The sequence below is a fragment of the Pholcus phalangioides genome, unplaced genomic scaffold (assembly GCF_987345545.1).
Source record: "Pholcus phalangioides strain wild (caught in Gottingen) unplaced genomic scaffold, Ppha-v1.0 ptg000010l_1, whole genome shotgun sequence".
Taxonomy (NCBI): domain Eukaryota; kingdom Metazoa; phylum Arthropoda; class Arachnida; order Araneae; family Pholcidae; genus Pholcus; species Pholcus phalangioides.
Genome location: NW_028301603.1, coordinates 3861776 through 3885659, shown reverse-complemented (window position 1 = coordinate 3885659; position 23884 = coordinate 3861776). Strand labels below are relative to the sequence as shown.

At 39.6% G+C, this 23884-nt stretch overlaps 1 protein-coding gene across 1 annotated transcript in view; it reads right to left on the bottom strand.

Annotated features, from left to right (window-relative positions):
- Positions 1 to 23884, bottom strand: part of LOC149080763 (uncharacterized) — a 216555-nt gene that overhangs the window by 79122 nt on the left and 113549 nt on the right. The window contains exon 2 of the mRNA XM_089237455.1: positions 11157 to 11298. Coding sequence (XP_089093581.1) covers positions 11157 to 11298 — 142 coding nt within the window. The remainder of the gene's footprint in view (positions 1 to 11156; positions 11299 to 23884) is intronic.

Here is a 23884-nt window from a genome sequence, read left to right as displayed (position 1 = left end):
TTGTTTGCTGATGCTACAGGAAGGGTATAAGTTTAATCTAAGAGTGAGCGATTACTGAAGTTTGGAAGTGAGCTCGTTGTGCATCAACTCCCTAACATAAGCTTATTCAAACTGCTTTGCTGTGGGATTATTGTTGTCTACCCTTACAACGAATTACACTGAACAGAGTTCCAAGGTGATCCTGTGAAAGCTTGTAAGTCATTTTGAACTTCAAGTTTTGACCTGTCTCAACCTGTGTCTTATAGGCCTATATATTTCTCAAACTCGAAACACAAATAAGGAATCTTAAAAGCCCGATTTTCTGTTACTTTTTAGTACATACAGTAACTATCGTTTGACAGCTTCAGACTTGTTAGGTATGTTTCAGTTTCACTCAAAAGCTAGAAGATCGGTTGGACTTTTGAAGTGGCGATTTCCATCCCTGGAAAGTAAATTACGGGAATTAAAAATATCGGAAAGAGTCTTACACCGAAACAAAAATTCGGCAGTAGCCTCGCAACCTTCAAAGTCTTCGTGCTTAAGCGTATTCCTCAAATACAGTAAGGCATTCGCAACACTTGCACTAAAAACCCGTGTTGCTAATTTCACTTTCATGAACTCTCGCTGCCACTGCACGTGCCTATTTGGGATCTTATTTGCTAAATGGAGGCATTCTTTTTTTTTTTCTAATTTGATGTCAATTCACGATGAAAGACCATTTTCATCTCTCTCTTCCCCCCCCCCCTTATCCTCAATATACAGGGACCCTTTAGATGCAAGGCAATTTCTGACTAGTTAATCGTATGGCTTGGGTCTAGGAAAATGCAAATTGGCTCTTTACTGTTAGGATGCTGAAAAGATTTATTCAACGCAGTACGATCCAAATTGCAGCCAACCTTCCTAGTCATCAAGAAATTTGTCTGGGTCCCATCAAAGGTTGCTGGAATAATGTCTACCCCAGTTTCGTGTGATATTTGAAGAGCATTTTTGATTAACGATGCGCTTTCGACAGAGTTTAGGCCAGCAATCAGAAAGTATCCAATTGGTGGTTTCCAGTATCCATTTACGCTATTCAACAAAAATACATACTTCAGTTGCAACTGGCAATTGGTCATCATCGAGGCTTGTTCCATAATCTGTGTACCCAGAGAAGAATGGGATACATATATCAAAGCCTAGATACTAGTTCTTGAAGGAGTACTTATAGAAGGCTTTGGATATATTCCATTCAAAGTCATCGAATTGCCATCTCATCAAAATTAGGGCACACAGTAGTTTCTATTGTGAGGACTGGACTTTACATGCATTTATCGTCGATAAAGCATTTATCGATGCCTTTGTGAATCCAGGCTCTCCATCAACAGACTTACCGACTGGTTATTGCCTATACACGTAACTGCAAGTTTGACAAGCATGCATGTTCAACCCTTTTGCGCAAGTATGCACAACTTTCCTTTCGCCTCCACACGGTACAAACATGCTCGCACAAACACCAGTTTTTACACTGAATCTATTAACGGAAAATTCACCAGAAAACAATTCGGCATATGTGAGTGAGCGCTTAACCGCGGCAGTTTCCCTTCTCCCTGCACCCCTCCCTCTAGTTCTGGCGCTGCTTAGTGGACAATAATTAATTGTAATAATGATTTAACGAATTTGTCTAACAGCCCCTGTGAGTATATTTATGTTTATCGGAACCCAGATATAACGTTTTTCTTCGATTTCGTATTTTAAACACATATTTTAAATATCGATTTAACGAATAAACATGTCGGTTTTAAATGATTCGTTAAATCTGGGTTCAACTGTAATATGTTCGAGAAAACATTTTTTTTTAAATGCATTTCATAGTCATATAACGGATGGCCCGCTTCATGACGCAACATCAAACATAACAACTGGCTGCTGAATTCCACAACTAGGAAGATAACGAAACAAGAAAGACGTCTCGAGTCCCGTTTTAATTAGCGGATCGTCTTTGGGTTAATTAAACCGGAGCTAGTTGTGATGCGAAGGAATTCGGCCTCTAACACGTAATGCACCATTTCCTTTTGACCTAACAACTAATTACTGGCATTCGAGAGTCTGAGAGACAACTCCTATGTGTGTGTGTGTGTGTGTGTACAATTGCGATTCCACTCTGAATTCATTCCAAACTATTACGCCATTCTCTAACACTATGACCATCGCAACTACCATGACCAGGATATTCTGGCGTTATTTTCTTTTCTAGAGAAAGTAGGAACTATTCGAGATGTGTGCGAGTTGGAGTTTAATTAGGTCACACACACACACACACACACACACACACACACACACACACACACACACACACACACACACACACACACACACACACACACACACACACACAAAGAATCAATGTGACGAAGGATTCTTGATGGGAAAAACCATGCGCCAACAGGAATTTTCACGTGTAAGGCCACGACCTCCTAAATTACACATCTAGGTGGTCGTGATAAGGGAGGGTGTGTTCCGATGGAATTTGTGCCAGGGTGCCGATTCGAATAGAATAACTGTACAGTGTGGACAAGAAGTCTTGGACAGAAAGGGGGGGGGGGACAGAGGAAGCAACTGCCCCAGGTGGCGAAATTTAGGGAGGTGGCAGCTTACGGTGGGAACAAAGAACACTGTTATAAAATTAATGAATTTTAAAGTTATAGGGGGCAGCAAAAATCCAAATTGCAGCCTTTTGCCTGGACACATTTGAAAAATTGTAGAAAAATTGGAGCAATCCCCCTATCGTCAGCACAGCAGTTTCCTAACAAACCACGAGTGGTTGGTTCTATCCGCACCTCAGTCCGGATACCCTGTATAGTAGGAGTGCACAATAGGTTTGTGTGGTGTTTCTAATTACTACTCGCGAGCTAGAAACTGGTACATACAGGGCAGGGGGTACTTAACCTAGATTTGGGGAGCAAGAGAGGGGTCGTACAAATATACTTACAGTCCTATAATAAACGCACTTATTGCGTCACTGGTTTTAATCATCTCGAAAAATAAACAGTACATGGAGTCGTGAAGCTGATATTGCTGTTGTATAATATTTTCCCTGGAAAATACGAGAGGAAAAATCGAAAATCGCCAATTCCCTCTACAAATGATGCCAAAGGTGAGCAACGTTGCCAGTCATTTCTGATCCCACTTTAAAAATCGCTAATGACGGGAAATGGAGCGCTATTGCACATCGCAGGGGGATTAAAATGAATGCAGTAAAACAAGACCTTTCAAAACAAGACAAATGTTATGTGAGATGAATATTTGTATTCACATCCATATCTATCATAATAATATTTATAACATTAGGAAAATATTTTAATTTTTGATTTCAGTAGAGAATAAAAATTCGAGCCGGCTTTATTGAAAAAAAAAAAAAAACCCGGATGATTTCACAAAGAAAAGTCGGGACGAGCAAAATTAAGAAAAATACGGGTGACATGGTCACTCTATCCTGTATTTATCAATCAAGCATATGCTTTTAGTTGTTTTTTCTCTGAGGAATTACATTTTAATCTCTTTACGATGGCAGGCGTAATATAACGTCCAAACTCCAGTGGAATGAGCTCAAAAAAATTCTCTGTGTTTTTCTCTCCTCTCTCTTCAACATCCCGAAGATTTATTGCAACCTTATTACCTACGGAAGATATTTTTTTTTTCACACGCGTAAAGTATCTTCCTACAATATACATGTAAGAGCATAAAGAGAACACGTGGATTAAGGACTCTTCAAAAAATGATCTTATCTACTATATTTTTTCTTTTCCTCTTCGTCTTTCTAACGTGTAGTTCGGTTAGGACAAGGTTACCATATTTATCGCCGATTCATTAAATAGAGATAATCCAAGTTTTTTGCCAAACGCTTGTATTTGAAGCATGGGCGGAGATAGACTTGGAAGTCTGGGGGGGGGGGCACGATGATGATGATATCAGTTCACATATACATTAGATCAGTCGACTCCACCTATGATGCCGCTCCCCACGCCCCCCCCCCCCCCCGTATCTCCGCCAATGACTTGAAGTGGTTAATCAATTGCGACTTGCAGTAGTCCTCTATTACCTACTATTGATTTTTCAGCAGTTTTCTCGATAGTCGGTATCTCTACTTACATTCGACAAGTTTTTGGCGATGTCCTATTATGTATGGATATGAATTTGCCGTATTTTTATGAAGGATACACGGCAGGGCTGGGGGAAATTTATCGCCCAACATGCCCGGGGCGTGTAAAAATATTTTAGGAATTTTAACAAATAATTAATTCTTAAATCTTTTAAGAATTTTAACGTAAAAATAAAACCAAAAAAAAGTAAAATACTTTTCGAGTTTTGATTATTGGCGGCGATGCAAGATCAGCCATTCTAGGACTCACTACAACAATTGTACGGGTGTGTAATAAGTCGAATATATGGGTTTGTATGGCATATAAATAGAGCGTGTTTAGAAAGCTTATTAAGGGGCGCGGAGGGAATATAGGGCACATGTAAAATGAGCACGTTATGCATTATTTGAATCCTTTTCAATACTGAAGGTATGTTTCAATAACCAGTTGAAAAAAAAAAGGTTTGAATAAGGACTTCCTGGACGTGATGTATAAGATACACTCTGCTATCAGACAGAGTTCATCAGGTTCGCGTAGCCATCGTCACGTCCAGAGAATGTTAGGTGCACAGTGGAGTCGTCCAGGGGTCGGTGCTAGGCCCGATTTTATTTATTCTGTACACTTACGATATTACTCAGGCTGTGTCACCCATCTCTCTATTGCAATTCGCTGATGACGTGAAAAGTTATTCTCTCCAGTAGAAAACACTAGGGGCCTAAGCATTGCATGCCAACAACTTTTCTAGTACAGTTATCAGTATAAACTCCCTATTTTATCATCAAAGAGCGGATCAATGCATTTAGGTAGACGCACCGATCCTGAATATTATAAACTAGGTAACGAAACGTTACAGCAATTGGACACATGCGTGGATTTAGGTATTGCAATGAGCCGCATTCTGGATTTCAATGATCATTTTCATGGCATAGTCTGCAAAGCTAACAGAATCTTTTATATACTGCATACCGCAAGTGTGATACGTTGATATGCTTTCTGCGTGTACGTTCGCCCGACTCTGGAGTTCTGTTCGCAGGTATGGAGCCCTTACAAAATCAAGGACATAAAGCTCCTGGGAAAGCCACAGAGGTCGTTTTTTAAACGAATAGCAAGCATGAGCGGTTGGTATTATTGCCAGAGACTTCAATATCTGGGTTTGCACTCGCTGAAATGGCGTAGAATCGATGCAGATCTGAAGATGTACTATAAACTAGTCCACCAAATTGATTATCTACCGTCGAGAGAACCTTTCTTCGAGACAGGCGCGTTAGCCTACTTAGGCATCGCTTCCAAATAAGCATACCAATGGCGAGAAGAGATTTCTTTTTCCCACGGATACAGATACCGAGTGGCGAGAATATGGAACAGTCTGCCATCAGAAATTGTATGCGTCTCCTACGCAAGATTCGCTTCCGCTATTGAGGATTTCGACCTTGTCTCTGTATGAGAAGTGCTATCCTTTCTGACTATTATTTCTAATTATCTTTATTATTTATTCATTATTATTATTCCAGTGTGAGTACATTTCATGCCTTCTGGGGTTATTGTATATAAATAAAATAATAAAAGGTTTGCTGATGGTACTTTCTAAATAATCGTTATTTAGGAGTTACTAGCTCTTGTTATTTAATTTCCAGCTAAGAGTTCGTTAGACAGTTGCGATGGATTAATTATATAGTCTCCATGCATTTTAATCTATTTTATTTTACGGCCTTTAATATTTTGCGGATTGATGCTGCTCTCGTCTTTCGCGCCTGCTCAAGTCCGGTCCTAAGGAACGTAAATCGGCTACGATTCCATGAGCAAAATGAACAGTAACTCACCGACTTCTTTTCAGACACAGACAGCGCTCAAAATTATAATCGGCTGATCGTAGATTCTCATTTGATGGCAACACTGATTTTCATGACGATCAGCATCGATAGTCCAAAAAATTGATATATTCGACCTTAAATCTAAAAACAATTTCTGGCAAAAGAGGCAGTAAGACAAATAAGGTTGGGAAACTCTGTGCTGGCTTTCATCACATCAACGGTCACAGCAGTGATAAGGCAGATTCATACATGGTAATTTATATTAACAATTTTATGTGCTTATTAATGATTTTTTTTTAAGATTATGCGACTTATATTACATGACTATTACATAAAGCTACTTTGTGCGTTCTTTTTAACTATGAGAAATGATTTCTACAATGAAACAAGTAAATCCGATAATATTTAGGAGCATTTTTAGGTATGTAAAATATTGGTTCGGGCATGTATATTGTTTAATATTCAAAGTCACATGCCCGACCCCGGGCATGCAAATTTTTTGGATATTTGTCCAGCCCTGGATATACGGTCAGTTCTTTTTAACACTGATACTTTTTTTACCGGGAACCTTTCGCGGGTCGGGGTCTGTGCACCCCTGCCTGCCCAACGTCACCGCAATTTCGTTATCGAAATGCACATCACAAATGTGAGGTGTTAATGTGAAAACCTATTCGTACAAACTAAGCGTTCTTTATACCGAAAACCGTAATTGGTGAAACGGGGTTCCAATGGATAGTTATAATCCATCAAACTCCCTTCATCATGACTCTGCCAATTCCTGTGTAGTAGTGCGCTTTGCAATGATAGTTAGATTCTAATAAGTTGGGTGAAGACGTAGGTTCACCTGAGACCCAAGGGTGTGTTTTTTTTGTTGTTTTTTTTTAAGCTCGGCTCTCAAGAGCCGAGCTATAATTTCGTAGTTTTCAAATGTTCATAGATCTGGCAACACAGGTCGAGGCATGTGTAGAAAATTTTTTTTTTTTAGTGTGTTGATGCCATCCGTAGGGCGACCGTGGCCTCGGTCATGCTCAACAGACTAAGCCACAGGCACTCAAGTCTTTCAATTCGAAATAAAATTATTCTGTATAAGATGGCAATTAGACCGATTCTTCTGTATGCTGCGCCTGTCTGGTTGTTCTCGAAGAAAATGAATATCATAGCTCTGGAGAGATTTCAGAACAAGACTCTGAGGAGATACACCGGACTACCTTGGTACGTTAGAAACGTTAATATCAGACGTGATTCCGGAGTGGCTGATGTAACGTCATATGCAAAGAAACTGGCAAAGAACTTATTTGATAAATTGAACGATTCTGAATTTCCACACCTTGCGGAGATTTCATCATTCGACATGAGACATAGCGCACGATTTAAACGCGTTCTTAAATTATGCAACAAAATTTTATCTACAAAAAATTGCTGTTAATATCAAGTGAATAGCAAAAACATCATCAGCTCAAAATGGTGTTTGAAGCAAATGCGCATATTTTATTCCTTGTTGACACTTTCGAATTCTTCATAATGCTATTGCGGTCGTTGTCAGCATATAGAAGAAGCATGTCGTGTAAAACATAAGATGGCGCTAAATTCACGCACTACGAAGACCATCGTGATTTTACAGAAAATAACTTTAACTTGTAAAATAATTCTGCCGATATACGAGCCCGTACCGCGGCCACAAAAACCAACTGATGCTAATGAAATTAGAGACATAGGTGTAGCAGAGTACACAGTTGCAGAATGCGCCGGCGTTTACGGGTGCAACAGATACCATTCCAGCTCCATTCATGGTTTTCTACTGCGCCGATCACTGCCATGCATAAAAGTGAGTGTCGCCGTTTGAATTTTACAAAAGTTTGTAACCGTAAGGGGCCGTTCAAGTATTACGTCATCATCGATGGGGAGGAAGGGGGTTTCCGATTTGCTGACTTTTGATGACAAGGGGGGAGGGAGGGTTTGGATAATGCTTACGTCATCAACCATCTTTTATGAAAATATGAAATATTTTTAATGGCATCTTACTCGGTGCGCCAAAAACGAGAAAAACCTTTCGATAGTTTGTACGCAATTGAAGTAACATCCCCCCATTGATAAGTGCTCTACAGAGCCACTTTAGTGATCTCAATGTTTCGCGGATCCAACTGATCTGGAAATAAGTCCGGGCCGCTTAAGTGCTCTGGAAATGTGTTCGGGCCGCTTAAGTGCTCTGGAACTGTGCCACGCATTACTTAAATAATCTGAGAATGTGCCGCGGGTAATTTGAGTGATGTAGAACCGCACTGGGGGGCCAGTTAAGTGCTCTAAAACTACGTCACATGTCACTCAAGGGGTCTCTAAATGTGTCATGGATAGCTTAAGTGTTCTGGAACTAGGTCTCGGGTCATTTAAGTGATCTGAAAATATGCCACGGGCCGCTTAAATGTTCTGGAATTGTACCACGGGACACTTAAGCGATCTGTAAATGTGCCGCTTAGTCCATGTTTACAAAATTAGGTTTGAAGAGGGCAGGCCGCATCAAATAACCCCCAGGGTCATATTTGGTCCGCGGGCCACGGGCGTTTATGCGATTCATCATTATAGGGCTAAGAGGGTGGGTCGCAATGAATTTATTAAAGATAAATTTTGCGTTAACATAGCCTTCAAATAACATTGAAATTAACAGAAATTGATTATAATAACATGTAAAGGTATTTTCTTCCGAAATTTCAATTTGAAAAAAATTATTTTTTATACATTAAAAAAATAAATTTTTGATCGTGGGAAGGGGGCACGAGAGAGCCCCGCATGCCCCCCCCCCCCCATGTACGTCTCTGATCCCACCAATATGCGTTAGGTTTCAGAGGGGCAGAGCTGATGACGAAATTTTGCTGACAACGGGTCGGGGGGGGGGGGTCAAAAATGGCTAAAAATTGGCTTACGTAATACTTGAACTGCCCCTAACCGCGAGAGATAGGATTTTGTTCCCCATCTCAAATTCTCGAGCGCATACTCTGAAAGGCCTACATCTCGAAACCCCAATAGCAGTAGTTGATTTTTGCTGCCGCTAGGGGCTCGTATATCGGCAAAGTTATTTTGCGACCGCCCTGTACTAACGATATGATATTCACGAGTCTGCTTTTTTCAATTAAATTAGCGGATCTTCTTGACGTCAATTAAATTAGAAGCAAGAAGTTGTTAGTGATGGAAGGAATTCAGTCCGCGCGACCGCAGCAACCATTTCCTTTTTAACTCTTAATGACTTTGAGCACACACCGAGTTAAAAGCTATAGGAGTGAGAGTTACTTACGCCGAATATGCAAATATTACCGTGTGGGTAAAAGGCAAACCAGGAAATTAGACCTTCTTTGGTGCGAAATATTGCACTGACTCATGCCTCACGAGAAATAATGCCGAGCATTATTTCAGCTGTGATTTGCCAAAGACATGCTAAATAGCTTGTGTTTGAAATGATTTATAACAAGGGTGTTCAGCCTTTACGGGAGTGCGGCCCAGTTAATAAAGTGATTTGCAACAACGCCGCAGATTACTTGAGTGATCTAAAAGTGCGCCGCGGGCCGCTGAGAGATATAGAGCTGTGCCGTGGGTAACTTGAATAGTAAATGAGTCTTGGGTCGCTGGAACTGTGGCGCGGGTCACTTGAATGGTTCGAAAATTTACCGCGCGTCACATCAATGATCTGTTATTGCGCCGTGGGTCACTTAAGTGCTCTGGAACTGTGCCACGGTACACTTGGTTGATTTGGAAGTGCGACGCGGACCACTTCAGTGCGATTTTCAGTTATCTATAAATGCGTCGCAGGTCACTCAAGTGATCTTTAAATACGCCGCTCGCCATTTTTCAGTACTCTGGAACTGTGCCGCGGTGATCTGAAATTATGCCGCGGGTCACTTAAATGATCTGAGAATGTGCTGCGGGCAATCGTGCTCTAGCAAAACAGACAAAAATTAGAAATGGTTGTCCCCCGATTGACGAAAACAAAAAGGAGCGAGAAACACAAAAAAGAAAGAAAGAAATGAAAATGCAATTCACAAAAACAAAAAATTGTTTAGAGCAGCGGTTCTCAACCGGTGCTCCGCGGAGCCCTTGGGACTCCTTGTGCGCTCTCCGGGGGCTCCGTGGAAGTTCGAGGAAAATAAAAAAACAGTAAAATTTAAAAAGAAAACAATTATAAATATATTTAATAGTAAAAATAAATCCTAACTTTGATGAATAATTAAAAAATTATGTCTTACGGGGCTCCGCCATAGATTTTTTACTTGTAAGGGCTCCGCGAGTCAATAAAGGTTGAGAACCACTGGTTCAGAGTAATGAGTTGAAAATGAACTACCAAAGTAGATGGAACATGTTGCGATTTTCAAGCATTGGTATCAAATTAAATGCTGAAACAGGCAAAATGCCTCGTCGGATTTGCCTGTCTCTCAACATGGTTAAATTTGAATTAACTTCTTTTTAACCGTGAATTTTTATCAAACTTCATTGCTGACTATATTTCATTTATTAACATGTATATTATGGAAAGAGAGAAAATTCAACTGCCCCTGCGGGGAACCGAACCCACGTCCTTCCACTTCCCGGGTGAACGCCCTAGAGCCCTAGACCACTAGACTACAGAGGCACCGAATCTCCCAATCTTTCCTTGGAGCTCGTGTACACTGAAAGGGACCGTACATGGACGGCCGGATGGTAGCGGAGAGTGAGGTCATCCTTGTATAAGTCGCCATCTCCTGGCAGCGTCAGCACTAGGGCGTTTACCCGGAAAGTGAAAGGACGTCGGTTCAATTCCCCGCAGGGGCACAGTTGAATTTTCTCTCTTTCCAAAATATATCTTCGCAACAGCCAGTTGTTAAAAAAACCTTCGTATGCTAGCGGAGAGTGACGTCATCCTTGTATAAGTCTGTTACTTCTTTAATGCTCCAAGTATAAGGAGGAAACACAGCCAAGCGTCTCGTATTTGCGCTAGTCAATAATAATATCCAGCAAGTATAATATATCTACAATAATATCTACCTAGAAACCTCGATTAGCTCAATTCATGTTTCGGGGAGATAAGATGTACAGTGATAATGAAGTTATGAAAGATGTACAGTGATAATGAAGTTATGAAAGATGTACAGTGATAATGAAGTTATGAAAGATGTACAGTGATAATGAAGTTATGAAAGATGTACAGTGATAATGAAGTTATGAAAGATGTACAGTGATAATGAAGTTATGAAAGATGTACAGTGATAATGAAGTTATGACTTACGTGTTCTCGATGAGGAACTTATCCCCGTCGACTTCCCGGCAAGTGCCCTTATTTGAGATGGTACCGTTGTATATCCTGATGGGATCTTGCGTACCTTTCTGGAACCAGGAACCGGTCCATCTGGTGGGAAAGAGGCATGAATCTGCAAGAACAAAAATTAATTTCTTGATTAGAGGAACAGCATTTATCAATTTATCTATATATAAGGGAGCGTTTTATTGAGATTTTAAACATCCTCACTGCTGGTAAATTTTCTCAATTACACTAAACACCTGAATTCATGGTGAGCTTAAATTCTGTTCTAATTTGAACTCTATGCGTTAATATTTAATAACTTCATGTTGAGTTCTTGGCCATATCCTTCCTCCTCTGCTCCTTTTAAAAAAAGGGTATCGCAGACAGGAGCAGCCTCACATGCCGGGATTCAATACAATGGTAACAGATACTATAACTTTTGTCCTTAGAGCGGCCACCAAACCCTGACAATTTCCACAGAATAATGCTTTTCTTCATTTTCACATGACCCACAGTTCATGTTAAACCACTTGGTGTTAGAGCAATGGACATAATTCGCTTAGGCCCTTCCCTTCTGGGACGCCAAAGGATGATGTGATGATGATGAAACATCCTCACTATTTAATATGTCAAATCACTGTTTAAAATATATATACGTATAAGTTCCCGGGTTCTAGAGCTGTGAAATATGTACATACGGTATCGTAAATTTACACGGTAAATGACATTTGCAATGTCATCAGTGAATATCGTCGATACCGCGACGTGATAGGTTCCCTTCCACCCATGGACTGGAACGTGTCCGAATTCAAGCGTTTCTATGGTCAGTCACTTTCGGAAGTGGCCAGTGTCTCGACACCGAATAGATAAAATATCCGTTCAAGCGGTGCTGACTGTATATTCAACTGGGATTTATCGGATATACCTTTCGTCATTATTTCCCCTTGAATACCATCCTATTTAAGAACGGATAAACCGAGATTTATACCTCCTCGCATAAATATATAAATTCACCATCTCTAAACGATGACACTCGTTCGAGATCAGGAACAAATGAATCAAACGCTCAATACAATGTAATGCAATACCGACAAGAAAAAACATCGTATCAAATCTATAGAGAAAGCTAAAATAATATTTATTTTTTTCCCTTTCCCGACAAAGTTAATGTATTATTTACGTCAAGGGAGGATTGATGTTATACGGGAAGTAGATTATCCGGGCACTTTAGAGAAAGAATGGGAACCGAAAAAGAAAACCAAAATAACAAAATTCTCACACACACACTTACCACTATTCTCATATCGCAAATCATGTCTAGTTCTAAGATTTTTTCAAACAAAAGACTAAGTCTTTTTCCTTGGTCTCTTTTATATATATATATATATATATATATATCTTATATTTTCCCCCAACCCCATATTTTTATTTCTCAAAGAACAACGCGTTACAGTTTCGGAAGCAACTCAAATATTTCTCATTAAAACCAAGAAAAGTTGGCAGCCAGACTTTTCTTCATGCAATATTCATAATCCTCCCGAGTCTTCTCTCTCGCGACGAACAATTTTTCCGGGAGGAAAGCGGGATTTTCTCTCCTCCCCGGAAGGAGGAAAAGTGGCTTCTCGAGAAAAGAATTGTTTTCTGCAGCAAAAAACAACAAGAAAATATATACCCGGTATAAATGTCGGGGAAAACAAGAGATCTCCCGTCGCTTCTGCTCCGAATATAATAACAATAACAACAATAGGAATATTCCAACACGAAAGGGTTTGTCTCTGACTTATTAAAGCCTCGCGAACACTAATCTGAAACAGTTGTTATATGGGGAAATCCCTAGACTTTTAAAAGTCGCTGGAAAGCTGGAAATCTGATTTCCCCCCCCATCCTTCCATTTTTTTCCCCCCTTCTTCCACATCAGAGAGCTTTAAATTTCTAGCAAAGAGATATTTTCGATGTTCTGAGAAAATATATTTCCCCTTCGAATATTTCTCAAACGCGGTAATCCCAAGATCTTTCGCTCTTTTAATCCGGAGAGGATCTTATCGCTCCTGAATAATTTGAATTATCGGGAGAGTGTAGATGTTTACTACAATTTACGAAAATTTATAGATTCATTTAGTTGTTCTTTTAATTAAGTGATGGCACAGAAAATTCTGGAATTTTAATTTTTACAGCTCTTAAATAAATTTCTATCGCTAGTTAGCCGTTTATACAGGGCGGGGGAAAAAGTCCGTAGAAACTTCATAAAAAACCGGAAAAATAAAGCAAATAAAAAACGGTTTGCAGGGTTAGCATCGCTAGGTCAGGGAATTTTTTTTTTTTTAACGCAGGAAAAAAAAGAAAAAAACAGCCGATAGGTGGCACTGGTACGGGCCACTTTGGTGGAAATATGCAAACGAGACGGTTATAAGAACTTGCGCCCACCTAATCCGCAACCAGTTCACTGTTGTAAACCGTGTATGTGGACCTGCTGCACTCTGCCGTTGCAGGATTTGTGACCCGCCTGCAATGTGTTATTCCCTGTGGTGGTTTGGTCATGTCGAACACATACTGCTGTAATAAACGATTTGGAGGCAGTCTGTTCGTTATTTGCGTATCTTCTCTTTAATTATGTACGTTAGCGCCACCTATCGGCTGCTTTTTTAAGGTTTTTCCCTCTCTCAAAAAAATTACCGTGACCTAGCGGTGCTAACACTACTCCTACACCACACATGTACCTCGTCCACATTCCTCTGCGGAATCTCTAACGAATTGGTACATGCGGGAATGTGTGCGTACGTGTAGTGAAACTTGACGTGAAGTTTGTTTCTGTGTAATGCTTGTTATGTGTAGTGCTGCCATCTGCCACCAGTTTTTCTAACTATGTGTGAAGTGTAATGATTGAATCATTAATCGTTGTAAGCCTGTTGCTCTCTGTGACGAGACTTTTTAATGGAGAGATCAGCTCGCATTTGCGCCTCGAAGTTGGGAACCACAGGAAACCAACTTCAGCCGACCACCACTATGGCGACGGTGGGGTTCGAATCCGGATCCTCGCGATGATTTCTTTTACGAAACTAGAAAAATCTAACCAATAAGCACATCCGTTACATTCGAGCGAACTTAACTGATCCGCCGTTGGTTGAATTTTTCAAGTTTCATAAACGAACTTTTATCAAAACCTTACAGTGTAATCCCGGCCTAAGATAAAGTCCGCGGATCCCCTGTACCAATCAAACGAAGGATAATAAAAGGCCAGGACTCCTTAAATCATATTCTGTGTGTAGCAATGTAAACACAATGAGCTGATTGTTTTCTAATTCAAGCTCACGGACCTTCTGAAGCCTCTCTGAGCACCCCTGATTAAGATAACCACTGCTTTCGACTAAGTAAGCGTACGTACGTAATATGGGGGTTGGGGTTTAAAAGACCCTGGTTTTGAAATGCAAGGAAGCAAAGCAAAAAACAATGGTTTGGGAAAAAAACTTTACTATGGAACTATGAAGTTTCATTGGGGTGGGGGTGAGGTTACTCTTAACGGGAGACGTACGGGGGACACTAGGATTTCAGAGATGCTTTGGTGGTTAGGCATGGCCTAAAAAAAAAGGATTGGGAACCACTGTTCTGGATTTAAAAAAAAGTATTTTGCGTACAGCCGCAGGGCCATATCTAGCCATTCCTGTGCAAGAAATTGAATTTACGTTCATTCTGGCCCAGTCTGGGCCCTTCTTCCAAGTGGGCCCTGTGCGGGTGCACCTGTTGCACCTGCCTTAGTTACGACCCTGTATACCTATTTTCTACTCAAGTGACACTAAAAGATACACTATCAAAAACACCCCCTAAAAATTTAGGAAATAAATTGGTATAAAATAGGTATTTTGATCATGTGTATTTGTTACATGTATTCAAATATACACGGGACCATAGAGGGTTCATAGCATTATTTAATAAATTTTTAAATGGGGGCTTATAAGGGGCCGTTGAAGTATTACGTCATCATTAATGGGGGGAGGGATTCTGATTTGCTGACTTTTGATGACAAGGGGGGGGGGTTGGATAATACTTACGTCATCAACCACCCTTTATGAAAATATGAGTTAGGATTCAGAGGGGCAGAGCTGATGACTAAATTTTGTTGATTGGGGGGGGGGGGGGTCAAAAATGGCTAAAAATTTGCTCACGTAATACTTGAACGGCTCGGGCCCTTTCACACGGAGCGGATGCGGGTCCGGAAGAAGTTTTAACAATTGGAATATACTGCGCCTTTCAGACGAGCCGAAAAATCTCCGCACCTAGGAAATGTTCATGCGGGTCCGGAAGTCGTCCGCATGTGTCAAAACCTAAGTGCGGGCTCCGCATCCGCACATAGAAGTTTTGACAATAGGTTTATTCGGAGCTATTCACACGATGCGGATGCGGAGCGAATTCGTCCGCATCTTTGGCTACTTTTTGAAGGTGATTTTTCACGGAATTTTTTTAATTATTTGCCATAAATACCCTTAAAAACACCATATGATGGTCCCTGCTCATTAATATAATGTACCTACATACGCGTATCCCTTCGTTTCCTTCTGAGATTGAGATATAGCAACTTTAACTGCCTTTTGTCCATATTTCACAATTTTATATAATAAAACCTGCCAACAACGGCCACTGACGGGACCAAAACTATAAGCCGTTCTGTTCATTACGAATATTTAATTGACTACATACTTTAATAACTTTTAAATTAAATTTAAAAATTTTAAATTTTTTTCTTTTTAAATTTTTAAAATTATTTAAAGAATATAAAAATATTTGAAATATTATTTTAAATATTTGTTATGTTTTTAAATTTTTAATCTGTTAATTTTTTTAAACTTAAAAAAAATACTTTTCATAAACAACGTTGTCCACGCGTACAGTGTTCACTCAGGGCCGGATTAAGACGTTTGAAGACCCTAGCGCTTGAATATTTTTGGTGGTTCCCTCGATACCTACAAGTATATTTTACTCAATATTTAGTCTGTAAACTTAAAAAAATGAAATTTTATATTTCAGAAGTGAGACTAATCTAAGGATGGGATTTCACTCTAAAAGGTTTATGAACGTTATTTTATAAAACTTGAAAAAAGCAACTAATAAATTGCAAGTGCAACCGATAAATTTATTAGTTGCTTTTTTAAAAGAATTATTATAAAATTTTTATAGTGTAATCCGTACTTGAGGCCGGGATTATATTTTAAAGTTTTGTAAAAGATCTTTTATAAAAGTTGAAAAATTCAACCAATAGGCGCATCGGTTGCATTCCAGCAAATGCAACCGGTGATCTTAATGGTTGAATTTTTCACGTTTTATCAAAGAGCTTTTACAAAACTTTTATAGTGTAATCCCGGCCTAAGACAGAGTTGTGATGTGAATATTTCTAAGCACAGACATTTTGAAAGTCCCAACCCCTCCCTTTTTTTATACTTGCAAATTCTTTGATATTTGCTGAATTTTTTTTTTTTGTTTGGAACATCGAATGTTTTGGATGTTTTTGGATTGGATTTTTCGAACATTGGATGTGTTTTTGGAATTTTCTTTCATATTTTTCCGAAAAGACAGATTTTTTTTCAAAATTTTTTGAAAATATTTGAAGACATTTTCTCCCATCGACTACTTGTGAGGATCGGAATGAAGACATCTTTATTCCCATATTCTATGTGGCTCTAGATTAAACCACCAAAGAATGCCTCTAGGCTGCCTATGGCCACTGAATCAGGGGTGAAGGAGAAAAATAATTACAAAAATTGCGAAAAAACAGTTTATATGCACGAATTTCGAACTAAAGATGCGGGCGATTCGTCCGCATCTTCAGCGCTCGTTTGAAAGGGTATGCGGACCCGCGTCCGCATCCGCTCCGTGTGAAAGGGGCCTAACGGATCGTAAAAAAACTAGTTGCCAAAAAAAATTTTTTTAGAAAAACAGGTCGAAACATGTTTCTCTCATCTTTCAGGATATGGGAACCCCTTCCGTGTCAGTAGATATGTTTATATCAACTTAATAGTGTATATGAATTTAATAGCGTAATACAAGACCAGTATTACACTACTGTATAAAAATGCAGTTATCCATAAAAAATATATATCGTTACTAGGGGGGCTCTGCCCCCCTGCCGCCTTTGGCGGCCAACCCCCCCCCCCCCCACTTCTCTCCCGGACATATCTTGTTTATTTCGTCCCACTTCATCAGCGTGCTATGGAAAAGGGGAAAGGGACGTGTGAAAGCACCAGCCTACTGAAGAAGCGAATTTTAATGAAAATAATAATAAAGCAACAAAAAACAAATGAGATTCATCAAGTATCCCCAGAAAACTTCCCCATGGGGGTCCCCAGATTCAATTCGCTGAATTTCAGTGGGGCCCCACACTGGATATATCTTGGGCTACCGATGAGTTGCAAATTTTACAATGTTAAACCACAAAAATCAATGAGATACATTCAGGGGCACCGAATTACAACCTGCCAACATTTCCATGAAGCCCTGACCTGCAAGCTTGTCGGACACCCCCTTGTGAGAATTTTTCATTTTTATCAATTTTACAACGAATAAAATCCAGGGCCCCACATCCAGTAGCGGGGACACAATACGCAGATTTTTAGTGGGGCCCCAGACTGGCTATATCTCGGGTTTCGGCTGTGGCAAATTCTACAACAGAAAAGAATGAGATTCATCCAGGGCCCCCAAAATCAAACCTGTAAACATGGGGCCCCCGACTTGGAAGCTTGTCGGTCATCCCCCGGAGCGAGTGCCATGAAAAATTTTCATTTGTATTCGTTTTACCAACGAATAAAATCCAGGGCCCCCAAAATGAAACCTGTAAACATGGGGCCCCCGACTTGGAAGCTTGTCGGTCATCCCACGGAGCGAGTACCATGAAAAATTTTCATTTGTATTCGTTTTACCAACGAATAAAATCCAGGACCCCCCAACCAATTACCCGGGACACCAATTCGCATAGTTTTGGTGGTGCCCCAGACTGGATATATCTTTTGCTTCCGCTATCGAAATTTTTCAACGTTAAAGCAGCAAGAAAACAATGAGATCCATCAAGGGCCCCTGGAAATGAAAACTTTTTACTTATACGTGAAATCTTCCCCGGGTACCCCGACCCTGTGTTGGGAGCACTGCTGTTGTGTGTATATTATACATATACATACCTCTCGGCATGGACCCCCCCCCCGCCACAAGGGCAGGGCTGTCAGGGGCCACAACGATTCTTATCACTTTTTGATTTTTCACACTATAAATTAATCACAGAGGGGCTCCTGAAAAGCTGGTTTGGGGGCTCGAAATCTAAATTCCAGCCTAAGGGCTCTGCTGTAGGATGTAGGAGCCTCTTGGTACATGCACATAACATGGTCCCGATATGTGAATATCGACCCAATATCGATATATGAATATGAATGTACGATATATGAATGTGAATATCGATATATGAATGTGAATATCGATATATGAATGTGAATATCGATATATGAATGTGAATATCGATATATGAATGTGAATATCGATATATGAATGTGAATATCGATATATGAATCGAACCCACTTCCGTAACAGATTTCCGTCACTCAAAAATTTCACCCACTTCCGTCACTCGGTTGCTTAGCAACAGGCCCTTTTAGAGTTTGTTTGTGATTTTATATTATAGAATAGATAAATAGGTTTAACATAGCAGTGGAAGTGGATATCGTGGTATCGAAAGGAGTTTAACTATACTATAGAGCAGAGGTCTTCAACCTTTTTCTAGTCACGAGCACTGCCTATACCCACCATCGAAAGAAGAGCACCCTTCCAGCAAGTTAGTCATACCCGTGCATGAAATCAGGATGATTTCAATCCTTCAATGCAATTTGTACAAGGTGGGTTTATTTGGGACGTCGATCAAGTACTCGCGAGCACAAAATCGGACACGAGCGTCGAGCACTCTGGGTACTTCGGGGAGCACCGCGGTGCTCGCGAGCAACGGGTTGAAGATGCCTGCTATAGAGGTATATCCAGATATACGATTTGAAAAATATCTTGTAGAGGGCATTGGTATACTATATTATTGGGTATCACTGTAACGAGAAGTCACTACACGAAACCTCACTGGATACTCCTCCTTGATATAACGATAAATTCCTCTACAACGATTTTTTTTTTTTTTGTCTTGTTTGGAAGTCGCTAATGTTATAACGTTATCTCTCGATACCGATGATAATCCCTCAACAACGATGATTTTTCATGACCGGAGATTATCCGTTACATCGACATTTCATTGTATTCGTGTAATACATATCACTCACCTTGTTAGTATAGCATCTATCGAGCACTAGATGGCGGCAGTGGCACAAAACAAGAATTAAACCGAACGGACCTAAGATCAATGAGACGTTGCCAGCGGATACAACTACAGAGAGAGGAGAAATCGCTTACGTTTCGATAACATCTTTTCCTCGCAATTGTATGACCTTATACGTCAAAATTATCAGTTTGAAAATCATACGTGTGTAATATTTTTGCCCAATTTGATAATTTGACTATTTTCCCTCTATGCCAATGCCTCTTTGTTTCCTGCACGTTTGAAGGCCTCCAATATACCCCCAGACACAACGTTATTTTCTACCTCGCATACACTGAAGTTCTTACATGTTATAAAAATCATGATAATACTGTAGGAGTGCGTTATAACGATAGCCGAATATCGCGGGGGGAAAAAAATTGTCGTGTTAAAGAATTTCTTGTTAGCATTTTCGCCTTCTTGTCAAAAGCACACAATAGTTATTTTCAAAATTAGCTACTTGGGGCTTTCTAATCTTCATATTGGACTCTTGTTCATATAGAACTTTTAATCTTATTGGACTCTCTCAGTTAATAATGACTTAATGTATAGTATAGTATAGTATAGTATAGTATAGTATTTGTTTATGTCTCCAACTAGAATATGTACTCACAAAATTTTACCATAAATTTTATAGGCAGTGATTGTTTTTCAAGTAAAGAAAGACAAGAAAGATGTGCGGAACCAAAATTTATCTTAGGGGGTCATACAAGTATTACGAAAGCAGATTTTTTAGCCATTTTTGACCCCCCCCCCTCCTCCCTTTGTCATCAAAAGTCAGCAAAACACTGACCCCCCCCCCTCCTCTCCTTGTCAAAAAAATTTCGTCAGCAGCTTATAATATTTCATATCTTCAAAAAGGGTGGCTGATGACGTAAGCAACCTTCAAACCCCTCCCCTTCCCCCTGTCATCAAAAGTCAGCAAATCCGAACCCCCCCCCCCCTCGATGCTGGCGTGATACTTGAATGACCCCCCTAGGGGCCGTTCAAGTATTACGTCAGCAAACTTTTAGCCATTTTTGACCCCCTTCCTCCCCTTGTCAGCAAACTTTCGTCACCATCTCTGCCCTCTGCCTCCTAACGCATATTGGTGGGATCAAAGACGTCAGGGGGGGGGGGTATGAATTGGGGGCTCGCCTCCTCCCCCCCGACGATCAAAAATTTATTTTTCTAATGCAACAAATATTTTTTTTTTAATTAAAATTTCGGAAAAAAAATGCCTTTATATATGCTATTATTATCAATTTCTGTTAATGTCAATGCTATTTGAAGAACTCAAAATTTCTTTTTAAAAAATTCAACCCACCCTATAAGCCATATATGGCAAACCCTTGGCCCGCGGACCAAATGTGGCCTTGGGGGTTATCTGATGTGGCCTGTCCCCAAAACCTAATTTTCTGAAAATTAACTGAGTGACACATTTACAGATCGCTTAAGCGACTCGTGGCGCAATTCCAGAGCATTTAAGCGGCCCGTGGCACATTTTCAGATCAATGAAGTAGGCCCGTGGCACATTCATGCATCACTTAAGTGACCCGTGACACAGTTCCAGAACACTTAAGCTGCCCGGACACATTTTCAGAGCACTTAAGCGGCCCGGGCAAAGCTCCAGATCACTTGGATCCACGAAACATTTAGAGATCATTAAAGTGGCTCTATAGGGGACTTATCAATAGGTAGAATGTTACTCCAGGTGCCCATAAACTATCGAAAGGTTTTTTCCTCGTCTTTTTGGCGCACGGAGTAAGACGTTATTAAGAACATTTCGTAAAGGGACCAAACTCCCCCCTTGTGATCAAAAGTCAGCAAAACGGAAACACCACCACCACCCCCTTCATCGATGCTGACGTAATACTTGAATGACCCCCGTTATACACACAATGTTAAACGCTTCACTGCTTAATCGAATAAGTCCAGCAATTTTTTTCCCGCTTAATCGAATATTACGATTCACACAACGACCAATATGTGTGTAATATTTTTTTATATATATTTCATTATAATTAATTAATTAATTAATTTTTTTTATAAAATGTTTAGGATTAATGGCAAATATATGTCGAGGTCAAGGCTTAAACAAACAGAGAGAGAGAGATAGAGAGAGTGTGGGGAGACTGGCCTCGAAGCATCCAAGTTTTCTCCAGTACGTACATTAAATTATTTTATTTTTGTTCGATGTTGAGCCCCATAGAGAGCGCTAATTATATGTAATCAAAGTAATAATAAGAAGTAAAAATCTTATGTGTGTTTTGGTAGTTGTAATTCGATATAATCGCCAAAGCGGAATGTTTTGCACTGTTCTGCAACGAGCCCTCGGCTGACTAGAAACCATTCTGCTATAAAAATTCCCATGACAGCGTTACTTATCTCAAAATTTCCACCCAGATTGTTGCGCTGGTTTCTGGCATATTCTGCTTTGCGGGAAAGGCCGGGATTACACTATAAAAGTTTGATAAAATCCCTTTCATAAAACTCGAAAAATCCAACCAATATAAATCTCATAGGTTACATTCGAGCAAATGCAACCGATAATCTTATTGGTCAAATTTTTCATGTTTAATAAAATGACTTTTATAAAACTTTTACAGTGTGATCCGAAAAAAATATAGTTTTCATTTCATTTTGATGTCTGATTTATTCCAGAAGCTTTATTAATAAATAATATATAAAGCTTCTTATATTCTTAATATAATTTCGTTTCTTTCAGCAGTGAAAGAAACAAAATAAACGCCATTGAAAACACATTCTTGAAAAATTTTACACAAATCCAATAACCAAATTGAATCGCGCAGAGAAATATCACATAAATCTTCCAGCTAAATGAATACAAAAACCAGCACTTGCAGAGGAATAGTATCAGGGAATTTCGCAGGGAAAAAAACAAACACAAATCAGAATTCTTTCTTGCTTTCTCGTTATTATAAATGCATATGAATCGCGTGTCACTTTATAATATAATATTTAAACCGGGGGAGAGGGAAAAAAAAAATATATATATATATATATCTTGAGCTATTATCATGGTTGGGGAAAATTTTACTTCTTTTTAATGGGAAAACACGTAAGCCGAAAAGGGAACTTTTCAAGATGTTTTGAATTTTTTTTTCTCTTTTTTCATTTTTAATACTTAAAGGAGTATAAAATACGGAAAATGAAAGGAGAGAGAGAGTTTCCCCTTTCCTCTGAAAATGAGGGGAAAATTTTCCCTTGAAAACGGAGGAAAAATCCTTCTTACTTTCCATCACGATCCTTTTGTGTTGGCGTGAGCTGCTCTCATTTGCATAAAGCTTAATGATAAAGTTCAGAGATACCAACGCCAGTTTTCGAGAGAGTTTTCTTATTTCCGCTCGGCTCCACTATAAAGTGACACCTAACACATAAATTATACGGAACAGAGTATGGTGCCGACGATGGATGTGTGTGTGTGTGTGTGTGTGTATATATATATCGTATTTTCAAAAGATGTGTGTGTGTTTGTGAAAGAAATTCCAGAATAATATTCCGACACAATGACATGATAACGGGAACTTGAGGGATTCTTCCCCCATTTCAGTAAAAACTTCCATCACAAAGGTAGTAGTGTAAGACATACTCAGAAAATGACTTTACATTGTGTAGGAAGTTCGCTAAATTTAGATAATCATAGACATTGGTACGCACATGTGAATAATTGAGAAATTATACACGGAAAATGTGCTTTCCTGAAATCCCAGAGATGCTTTTCTCGATGGAAAGATAGGGGGAGGGGGAAGGAATAGTCCCCCTTTCACACAGTAGTCTATCGATAATTCTAGTCCCGAAACTTCGAGGTTTCGGATACTCCGAGGCCATTGTATCAATATCTACCCATATAGATTTTTTTATACAGCTATCTTTTCAATCATATTTTATTCAATGTAACATTTCAGTATGGTTTCTCTTCAGTAATACTATATTCAATGTAACCACATATGAATCGCTATATTTCAGTATTTTTGTTACTTGTGCTAATTTTCAGGTGAACCAGATCATTTCCAAAACATTTCTTGACTTTGAGATTGTATCTGTCCCTCTCGGAAATACTAGAAACAATGTTCTCTGTCCCACCGACAACATTTGAACAGTGAAGTTTGATAACAATGGTCCTGCGAGACCAGTTTGTCGAATCCCACATTTTGTTGTGCCCGCTTCCCATCTTTTTCTGTTTTGTTTACTTTATTTTCAGGTTATTAGTGATGCGCATCCAGAATGCTACGAAAGACGACACCGAATGCTACATACGAAGGGTTAGGGACAAGGTGTAGTGATGAAGGCGGATGGCACATGTGCTGCTGGATAAGCATTTGGTTCGGTTATGTTTCTCCTTTGCGTGGGGAGCGGCGGATGGTGACGTTAGTTTATAGGCAGT